The 12,000-nt window shown below is 37.9% G+C and overlaps 1 protein-coding gene across 1 annotated transcript in view; it reads right to left on the bottom strand.

Moving 5' to 3' along the window:
- Nucleotides 1–12,000, bottom strand: part of LOC145413689 (uncharacterized) — a 95,206-nt gene that overhangs the window by 34,635 nt on the left and 48,571 nt on the right. Inside the window, exon 8 of the mRNA XM_080283344.1 lies at nt 779–889. Coding sequence (XP_080139470.1) covers nt 779–889 — 111 coding nt within the window. The remainder of the gene's footprint in view (nt 1–778; nt 890–12,000) is intronic.

A 12,000-nucleotide genomic window follows, 5' to 3' on the forward strand; every position in this document is an offset into this window, starting at 1 on the left:
CTTCATCCATCTTCGCATTCTCTACTTTTCCATTGATATCTGATCAAAAACATTCTCTCACTCCTCTTAAACTTTTCAATGCATTCTTCCACATTTGCCCAGAACTTCTCTTTCACTCTGCTTGCACGGTCTTCTATCAGTGCATATACATACACAGTCGCCCATACTTGTATTCATGTTGTTAATTATATCCATACAATCCGTGAACCAACTTACCCATATTATCCAGTATTATTCTTCCACTTCTCGCACACAACAGTACATACACCCTCCTCTGCCCTCTCACTCTCACCTACTCCCGCACATATACCCGATCCTTGTTCCCACTCTCACACTCTCGCCTCGTCATTTGCTCTCAGTTAATCCAAATATGCCCACTTTTGCATCCTCATACACTTGCAGAGTCTCTCTCTCACCTAATCATTTACGTCTTTCATATTCCAAGTTATCATCCTCATCGTGTCCTTTTTTCTGTTCTTGGCCGTCATTTGTTTGTCTGTCTGGGCCCTAGGCATTTAGTTCTGGGCATTGTGTTTGTCCTTTTAGTTAGATATTTTTCGGGGAGGGGCACTAACCCCCCGCCAACCCAAGCAGGTAGGAAACACGTATGGGTTGGTTATATAGTTACCACCCAGCGTACTAAATGATTTCATGGCTTACAGGAAATGTCACTCAATGTAGTGCCACCCTTGGGTCGTCTTACACTGTGAGAGTGGATGATGGGCGCCCTCATCCACCAGCTGAAAATCATCAAGACTGATTATAATGATGAACTCACCGGTGGACAGTTATTTTCGTCACTGCCGTCACCACAGTCGTCGTAACCGTCACACTGAGAGGACGAGGAGATGCATTTGTTGTTGGTACACCGGAACTGGTCTTCACCACACTGCAATTGTCAACATCAAGTATTGTTAGCATCTGAAAAGTCTCGTCTGACGTTAAACTAGTTTTTAAAAATAAAAGTTGCAATATGAATGTCCTTACCATCACAGTAGTAAGAAACGGAGGTTTATGTGAAATGAGCTGAGAAGTTGCAGATTTACAGTGTAGTACCGGAAGTTGTACCGAATTTATATATCAACTTGTACTATGTATTTCTATATTCAAAAACTCATCAGTTGTATTCCATGTAGACTATACCGAAACTTTAAGTGTTGTCCCAGCTTTTCCTTCATTACTTGGGAAAAGAAAGAGAACAATTGTCTTGCGCGATAGAAAACTGGAGACTGAAGAGGATACGACAATGGAACGGATTTTTAAAAAGAAAAATACAGTAGTTTCAAACATACATTAGGAGAATAATACTGTAATATACCCACATATATCTGTTATGAATTTGTTTTTGCATCATTGAGTTGGCTCCTGCTTCACTAAATATAGCCAAGTAAACGAGAGACAATGTATATTTAGTGAATGAGAAATTGCCATTGTTTCATTCAATTACCTGGCCTGTAGGTGTAGATAAAAACCGTTGTATATGTTCCCTCATATTTATGATGTCACTGGAAATAATGCACTTTGTATGAACCACATAATTTCATTTGCTAACTTACATTATAGGTGACTTTGAAAATTGGTGAAGAGATTAAAGATTATAATCTCTTGATATTGTGAAATATTTGACATAACAATGGAAATAATGCGGCAACTAGATTTTCTGGAAAATTCGCTGGCCACGTCTCTTACACTCAGGGTATGAGTAGCACAACTGGGCGGTGTTAACCTCCCAACTGTGCTACTCACACAGGGCATGCAGCTACCTTAAAAATAGGTTGCTGCTATTTGCCTCTTCTGGGGCTACTTTAGAAAAGTTAGACCATTTCGCCAGTAATTTACTTAATTCTTTTGGGTATTTATTTTGGAAACATGGTCTCTTCACCCCTCATGAACCCAGTGAAGAAAATTGTATTTTGCAGATTAAGTGAATAAATATGATACTGTACTCTTTTCCTAAGTAAAAAACTAAATTTAATGTCGTGAGATGGAATTCATGGCTGGTTACTTTAATATCCAATACTGTACTATTACTATGAGGTATGAAATTATAATGCATCAGAAAAGGAAGTTTGTTGTATTATTTCAAGGCACTTTTGTAGAATTATCCTGATTCCTGAAAGGATGACTAACATACACATTCCTTTTACTCTCCACCTGACGAAGTCAGAGGGGGGTTTTGTTATCACCGGGATCAACAACAAAAGTTAACGTAGAGATTTCGTTTCCGGGCCAGAACTCAAAAAGTATCCACTATAGAGTCATGAAATATCACATAGTTATGTGTCTTGTAGTGAACTGGTGCCCTTTGATATGCAGAATGCTGTCTTAAGTAGTTTTTTTTTTCTTTTAAAAAAGGAATAAATAAAAATATAATTTTCTCAGAGATTTCAGTGCGACCTACGCAAGGAATCTGGAAGGCCCAGTGCATTTTCCTATTAAAACTTTTGCAACTATTACACCTAGGAGGCAGAAATTGTATATGATAAATGATTATATGAATATCTGACTATGTATGAAGTTCCATGACTGTGCCTATTGTGTTATCACAAAAAATGGCTACCTCTCTGTCTCTTTCTTTTTCTCTCTCTCTCTCTCTAAATATATATATATATATATATATATATATATATATATATATATACCCATCCAGAGGCAGGTTCCAACTGCTACCTGGCACGTCCCCGACTGGCGGATAGGGGAAGGCCTTGTAGATATACGACATACCGTCTTAGACGGCGCAGACCATGGGACCCCCTATAGATATGTGGGGCTCCACTGAATATAACGAATAAGGTGGCACAAAAATTACATCTCACCAGAAACTATGTGGCAGGGAGGTGAGATTGTTTGCCACAATCCTCCCAACCAAATATGAGTTCTATTGCAAATGATTTGACGGGCATTCCTGTTGGATCATCGTCTACTAAAGGTCCAACCGCACTGCCTCCTCTGCTTATGGACAGTGTGCCACCGAAAGTGAGTAGGCACTGTGTTGGAAAATTAGACTCTTGGATAGTAAACAAATTGAAATCCATGAAGATCTATGCATACAATGTAAGAAGCCTCGCAGAAGATTACAAACTTGATAACCTAATGACTGAACTGGAAAACATTAGTTAGGATATTGTAGGTTTGAGTGAGATCCACAGAAAAGAAGAAAAAGTGATTCAGCTCGGAGACAGCAACCACCTATTTTACTACAGAAGAAGGGAAAATGAAAGAGTTAGTGGTGTAGGATTTCTAATTAACAGAAATCTTGCATACAACATTGTTAAATTCAGCAGTGTATCTGACAAAGCAGTATTTATTGTCATTAGACTATGCAAAAAATATACCCTGAAAGTAGTACAAGTATATGCATCAACTTCTCAAAGCCCGGATGAAGAAACAGAAACATTCTATGATGACATCTCCCAGATTATGGAAGAAGAAAGGACAACATATACTAGACTCATGGGAGACTTCAATGCAAAGTTGGGAAGCTGAAAAATGGAGAACTATGTATGGGAAAATTTCGAGTGGGAGAAAGGAATGAAAGAGGAGAAATGCTGGTAAATTTTGCTGAAATGTTTAACATGAAAATAATGAACACATACTTCCACAAAAGAATAGGGAGAAAGTGGACCTGGAGAAGCTCAAATGGAGAAACAAAGAATGAAATCGACTTCATTACAGCAGATAAGAATAACACGATCACAAATGTCACAGTTATCAACAAAGTAAATATAGGAAGTGATCATAGAATGGTGGGTTGCACAGCCAGATTCAATTTCAGATGTGAAAGAAAGAACATGATTAAAGATAAAATGATATGCCCAATAACAGTAAATGAAAACAAGGCAGCCTTTCAGTTGGAAATAAGAAACAGATTTCAGGCTCTAAGTAACGCTGAATGTGACACTGATGAGCTGAATGACAGACTAACAAAAGTGCTAAGAGAATCAGCGGAGGTAGTAGGAAAACCTAATACAACCAAAGCCAAGAAATACTGTAGTCAGAAAAGACACTCAAGCTTATGAAAAAACGAAAGGAAATGAAAGTAAAAACAAAGAAAGACGAAACAGAGCGAGCGGAATTAAATAAGCTTATCAACAAAAGACAAATAGAAGAAAAAAGAAAGAGAAACATGGATCAGATCAAAGAAACCATCAAAAATGGAAGAAGTCTAAAACAGGTCCGAAGTAAAATGGCACTAGGAAAGCAACAAATGACATCACTGAAAGAAAAAAAACGGTAAAATCATGAAATGGAGAGATACAATGGTGAAGAGAGTTGAAAAATTTTACAAAGAACTGTATGCATCAAAGAAAGTAGTACTAATGGCTAACTTTTCAGTTGACACAAGTGAAATACCTGAGGTACCATCAGACGAAGTAAATATTTGTTTTAAAAATATGAAAAGAGGGAAGGCTCCGGGAGGAGATGGAATAGTAACAGATTTACTGTTGGATGCCGGAGTAGAAGTACAAAATAGGCTTGCTCACTTATTTACCCACTGTATAAAACAAGAAAATTCCCAAAACATGGTGTAATGCAATAGTTATTTTACACTACAAATAATGGTGACTCAAAAGATCTTAGTAACTATCGACCCATTAGCTTATTATCATTTACAAACTCTTCACTAAAGTCCTTACGAACAGAATAACAACAATTTTGGAGGAAAACCAACCTCGTGAACAGGCAGGATTCCGAAGCGAGTATTCGACCACTGATCATCTACACACAGTGAATCAGCTAACTGAGAAAACTATAGAATATAACAAACCACTGTGCTTAGGTTTTGTTGATTGCGAAAAGGCTTTTGATTCAGTGAAGCACATAGCAATTAGAAATTCATTGCGAGAACAAGGAGTGAAAGATAACATTGTTAAACTGCTCGAAAACATATATAAGGAGGGAACTGCTACAGTTAAATTACATAAGGACACGGAATGAATTTAGATTGAGAAGGGCGTGCGTCAGGGAGATACAATTTCACCAAAATTATTTACAGCCTGCCTAGAAAGTATTTTCAGAAAGCTAGACTGGGAAAACAAAGGCGTGAACATAGATGGAGAGAAGCTAAACCATTTAAGATTTGCAGATAACATTGTCCTAATCTCAGAACAGCGGAGGCATTGCAAGAAATATTAAATGACGTGAACAGAGAAAGTCTGAAAGTAGGGCTGAAGATGAACCAGAGTAAAACTAAAGTAATGTTTCATCCACAAACACCAAAGAGTGTCATCAGAATAAGCGATGAAATTCTTGAAGAAGTTGAGGAGTACAACAACTTGGGACAAATACTAAAATTAATGAAAGATAATGATACTGAAATAAAAGACGCATTACAATCGGATGGAAAGCTTTCGGTAAACATAGAGACATTATGAAAAGTAGCTTGCCAGTTTTTATGAAACGAAAAGTATATAACGAATGTATAATTCCAGCTATGACGTATGGTTGTGAGACCTGGAAACTGACAAAATCAATGGAAAATTAATTAATCCGTTCTCAGAGGCAATGGAAAAATCAATGTTGGGAATATCTTTAAGAGACAGGAAAAGATCAACTTGGGTGAGAGAGCAGACTAAAGTCAAAGATATAGAAGTTATAAAAGAACAGAAATGGAGGTGGGCAGGCCATATACCAAGAATAAGGGATAGCCGATGTAGCAAGAGGCTGACTGACTGGACACCAGGAGATTGTAAGCGTAGCAGAAAAAAGACAGACAGGAGATAGAGAGATGAGACAGAGAAATTTGCAGGGAAAACGTGGCAACGATTGGCTCAGTCAAGGAATTCGTGGAGAAGGTTGGGGGAGGCCTTTATTCAGCAGTGGACTAATTATGGCTGATGATATATATATATATATATATATATATATATATATATATATATATATATATATATATATATATATATATATATATATATATATATATCCCATTGGAGCCCCATGTCCGGAGTACTGGATAGAACTGGGAATTTTCAAATCGTAATAAAGTAGGGATCCCCCGGATAGGGACCTATGAGCGTCGCGACTATGAGCCGATAGGCGGAGCGCGGCACTCTTAGTACCCTCCCAGTGCAATGCCTCGCCCAGCAACTCTGGGATCCACTGGGATATATATATATATATATATATATATATAATATATATATATATATATATATATATATATATACAAAGTTTTATTTTTCACCTTTAGGCTCCTAGTATCAGTGATGCTGTGTGCTGGATTTGATTTTAATTGCTTGTTATTATTATTATTATTATTATTATTATTATTATTATTATTAATATTATCTTTAAGGGTAAAGTAACTGCTTTTTTTTTTTTAGAGTTGCTATGTAATTTGTGTTTAATTCACCTGGTAATCTTTTTTTTTTTTTTTATCTAATGAAAAAGTTAACACAGTATCGTTATCTTTGCTGTATAATTCCGTTGTGTATAAATATTACATGTTAGAGTTCAGGTGTCATGAATCTGGAGAATTTAAAATAACTATTGTGCTGAGTATTCAATTGACCATGTATTTATTTTCACTGAAATAAGTAATTATTATTATTTCATGACTTCTTTTGGTTCTTTCTCCCTGTTAAGGCCATTATAGTTTTTTATTATTTTTAAATATCGCTTCTCTGAGGAAATTTCTTTAAGTGATTTTTTTCTCTAGAGGGGAGATATACCCCGTATCATGTCAATATCAGTGGGGATGGGGTAATGCTGGAGGAGGGCTTTCGATAAAATGAGCATCAGTACCAATCACATGCCGGCCATTAATCCTTGTAATCAGTGTTAAGAATAATCCATCTTACAGATACATAAATCACCATGACTGAATACAGCACTGAAAATCTCACCGGTGGACAGCCATTCTCGTCACTGCCGTCAACACAGTCGTTGTCACCATCACACTTGAAAGATGCGGGGATGCATCTGCCATTGACACACTGGAACTCGTCAACATCACATTCTTCCTGTGGGTGGCGACATCACAAAATGTGGTCAGCTGAGAACAGGAGGCTCTCGACTGAGGTATGAGGTGCTACCCCTTCAATGCGGTAACACCTTTATTGTTGTTTTCTTTCTTCTACACCTTTTAAAAGAGCACTCGTAGAGGTTAGGAGTTGTGTACATTATCCTCAGCACCACCAAAACCCATACCGCCATTACTTACAACACCCAACACATTACCACTACGCAGTTATATGTGTCAGCGTAGGTAACACAGAACCTCTATAATTTAAGGGTACAGCCACATAGCACAACTAGGTACTGTACATAAAACAGTCACCACGAAAACATTATCAAAACCTCTTCAACATTATCCCACCTCCAGATATTCCATTGCTATCAACGTAAAAAACACCTACATAGTCATGTCAACGTACAGGACAATATGCCTTGATCAGAACATTGTACTGCAAGATCTCCCTCCTTTCCCGACGTCCACTCATCAGAGGCGTTCTTAAACAGAACAGATCGAGTTCACCTAGCGAGGCTTAGATCAGCGCACCATACAGCTCTTCTCAGTTACCAGATGAGATTCGGGTTAGGAATCACAGATCACACGTTCCCCACTTGTAAAATTAGACCACTAAACACAGCACACATAATACAGGCACAGCACATGCCACAAAAAGACGCAGACATAATACAAATGGTGTAGGGAACCTATTGGACAACCCAAAAGAAGCAGTTGCTTGCCTGCGGTTGGCTGATCTGCGTGGCCAGATAGGTCTGGGTTAAGGAACCACAATAATAACGCTATTACAACCAATCTTAATATATTCTTGCTACAACCTGGCGGTTTTATTCAGAGTAGGAGGCCTGTTGTACTGAAGGGGTTGATGTTGAAATGATAAGACCTGTGATAAACACTGAGTTATAATCAGGCCCATGTCTATAGATACTGGCAATAGTATCACATAATTATGATGGAGTTGCCCCTTATTAAAAATCTGTTACTCCAGGTCGTCTTCCTCAGCGCCCACTGATGCTCCCACTCGCCTATCCTTGTTTTATACACCCCCCTCTTAACTCTGCACTGGTGAACAGTTTTAGCTGTTTTTCCACTTATTCCTGTCCTTTGTTACTGCCCACGCTGGTCTCGACTCCCTTTCAGCTAACCTCACTTTTACCTCTGCTCCAGGCAGATCTTGGTCCTGAATTTCCCGCCTTTGTTACAATGGTTACAAGATACCCTGCATGCAGAATGTGTCCAAACTACTAACACCAGTGGCTCGATGATCTGATGGTTGGTGCATAAGAGACAATTGCTCGTTTCCTGTTACCTGGGTACACTTCCGGCACCTGTCCGTACTGTTATACAGCCGTGGAATCTGGAAATTTCCTTTTGCAATCACAGCATCTCATCCTTGCTAAGACTCTTTAACAGCCGTGGAATCTGGAAATTTCCTTTTGCATTTTCTCAGAACAGAATGAATAGAGAAACTTCCATTGAAATACTACTGAGGAGCTGATGAAGTAGGGTGCTGAAAAATGAGAGGGTAAGTAGCGAATTGCTAGGATGAGTTTGCTTGGTTAGGATAGGTCTGGTAGGAATAGGCTTTGTTAGGTTGAGGTAGGAATCTGGCATCTCGGAAACGAACAATTTGTGACAGAAATGGAATTTAATATCTAATAAAAAATAATAATAAAATAAAATGTACAACGTACAGTACGTTCATATGGCTACTCCCTTACAATGTTCTAATACTTTCGTCGCCATTCTCTCAAGCACACCTTAGCAGTTCCACACATACTTTGACAACCTTACGTCTACTCGTTTCTTTGTGCTGCACACAGTTTATGTGCCACAATATTGCCTTGCCTGTCTCATCCCACTGTACGGTAGACAGCCTTTGCTCCGTGCTCACTATGCAAGCTGCAGCCAGTAACATCACTCTAACACTCCCTTCTAATGCTTCATATTCTGTATTCTTTCAGCCGTTTCTCATGTCCATACATTCTTAGGGTCCGTCAATCCACCTTCCTAATATGACAATATATTCTTTCCTCATAGGCATTCTCATCACTCCTTTTATCTTGGAACCTCCCGACTTATATTGGTTAAGTTTTTGCATGTCTGGAACCAGCTGCATTTACTTGTGCATGGTCACGTCAGGCCTTTATCTGCAATGGATCTCCACCCACAATATTTAGTTCTTTCAGTACTGACGAATACAGACTGATCATGCTACTGAGCAAACTCTTCATTACAGGTATCAAGGCTTTGTCCATTTGTTACGCAGCATGTAATTAATACGCAGTATATCCTATGTTGTTTGGTGTTCACGACCATGCTTTCGTGTAATTTAGCGTCAGAATAGCTCCTGCTTTCTTCAACTTATTTTAAAAAATACCCTTTCTGGATAGATAGATAGATAAATAGATAGATAGATAGTTAGATACACACATAAATAGAATTACAGCGTAGTGCAATTGACAAGAATTGATTTGTCGTTATTATCCTAACTGCATCTGGACGAGGTGACAGTTGGGCATGGATTAAACTTTTAAATGAAATTGAAATGAACTGAATTAGGGAAACTGGACATCATTAATTCCACTATGACTTGGTTACATCATTGATTCCAATAAGACTTGATTTTGTCTAAATGGATAGTATTGGTCAGAATATGTGCTAAGTTTCTGATTCAGCTTGACTGGCTTTAATGAACAGAAACCAACTTGACTAAGCATGAACTACTGCGAGAAAGATGACGATGACTGACAAGTTCTAACTGAATCCAAGTTTATCTGACTGGATGATCATTGATATAAACCGACCTAAATGGATCTCCACAGATCTCTCTGGACAAGAAGTATCCTGTATGAACACTAGCAAATCATGTTTTTGTATGCAGAAAAGAAAAATACTGCTGAAAGAAGTCTGCAAGTAAATGAAAGATATGAGGAAGAAGTTAAACTAATATTTGTAAGTACATTGTGCTTAAATCACTCAAGAAAGAACACTGGTTGACTTTTGCACTCGACAGATCCAGGGCAAAAGTGTGCTGATAGAAGAGTGTTGGAATCTGCCGTAATGGTACAAGCATGCACAGAAAACGTACAAGAGGAGTATAATGTGTAACTTTTGCCCTCACTGGTCTTAGTTCTAATGAACAGATTCTTGGTTAGTTTCTTCTCATTCGGAAAAAAAAAATGGCCTCCGTGCTGACTCGCTAAAGGGGCATATCCTTGCATCATTGGTTGTCAACTGATAGAAGAGCTATTGCTTGTTGAAATTTTGTTGCTATTCAACCTATTTCAAGAAAGGGTTACCAATGCCAGTCCTTTGGCTATAGCTCCGTTTCCTTAATCTTACATATTTCCAAAGTCTTGGATTCTTTATTTTTCATAATGACAAAATATATTTTGTTCCATACGACAAAACAGGGGTTATACTTTTGAGTAAGAAGTCAAACTAATTAATGTATATTGTTTCATGTCTAACAGTCAGATACAAATACTGGCGTCACAAAAGTCTGAACATTTTTCAATGCTGTAGTTCAACATACTCGTATACTAAACATGGTTCATTATTATCTTTCTGTAGCATATGCCGTATGCAGGCGTCTTTAATGCTGGACTTACCAATGTGCAGTCGCTTTCGTCACTGTTGTCTCCACAGTCGTTGTCACCGTCACATTTGTAAGACTCATGGATGCATCGATCGTTGGCACATTTGAACTCGTCGTATTCACACTCTTTCTGTGGTGGAGACATAACAGAGTGTGGTCGGGATTAGAAACCTTTACCCAAGGAAATGTCGATACTAATGTTGTTATCAGTAACCCCATAGGAACATTCAAATTACCAACACTTTCCCTCATTTTCAGTACTGCACTACATTCACCAGTATTCAGAGTGTGACTTACATCACATTAAAGACTAAACTCAATTTGAGCACTTAAAAGACAGTCCCTGGGCAACTAAAAGAAACATTCCCTACTCTCCCAACAGCATGTCAAATCAGTGTTGTCCAAAGTTTTCCCGGCAAGGACTCCCATTTTATCTAACACCTCGCGGACCTATCTAAGCAACGCCCTACGTATCATCACACGTTGCACCAATACTACTCACGTAGCTCACAATTTGAAAATAAAGTCCTCACTGTTAGAGAATATCTTTATTTGAGAGGAGCACAAGTCTGTCTGGAAGCCTATGCTAACACACAAGACCCATGCCTTCATGTCATAGCGCCTCACAACACAGCTTAACACATAAAACCATCAGAACAAAAACATTTCCAGACCCTTGTCACTATTATCCCATCTCCGAATATTCCTGCATTTAGAATGAAGAAAGTATGAATATTCTTTTTTTTTTTTAATTCCCTTTTCTTGAACATCGTCTCTCCTCTCACCATCACATTTTTTTCTCGGTGATATTACTCTGATAAAGATCTCTGACAAAAACCTTTATTCATTATTCTATAAAAATTTTGTACAGCCTAATTGCATCCTTGACCATCTCTGAGTTGCCTTTTTTTTTTTTTTTTTTCGGGATCATCTTAAAATGCGGCCTTGTCCGTGTCTCAGCAACGACTTTCGGAAACGTAGAGCTTCACTCTGTAACCAGGGACTTTAGCTGAGCCCTGTACTAGAGCCTTGAAGCCCTGTTTCATGCCCCAAAACTTCAGCGACGAGCGAAACAGCATAGTCGAGTTCTAAAGCTACTGTATGTTTTAGTATTTCAGTACTTGTTTCCGACTAATAATGTTTAAGCTCACGATGTTGAACTTTATCTTTTTACATTAAATCTTCCAATCAAAGCTTAATTAATTAAGCAAACAAAGCTTTCCTACTGCTATACTTAAGACTGAATGCTTCTAAGAAGCGATGTCTGTCACTATAACATTACAGGTTGGGTGATCACCGGGAATTATTGTTGTTGTTCAGGTTATTTTATTATTATTATTATTATTATTATTATTATTATTATTATTATCATTATTGTTGTTGTTGTTATTGTTATCTTATTTTTATTATTATTATTATTATTATT

The sequence above is a fragment of the Coenobita brevimanus genome, chromosome 97 (genome assembly GCF_032717465.1).
Source record: "Coenobita brevimanus isolate Jiangsu-jjx chromosome 97, ASM3271746v2, whole genome shotgun sequence".
Taxonomy (NCBI): domain Eukaryota; kingdom Metazoa; phylum Arthropoda; class Malacostraca; order Decapoda; family Coenobitidae; genus Coenobita; species Coenobita brevimanus.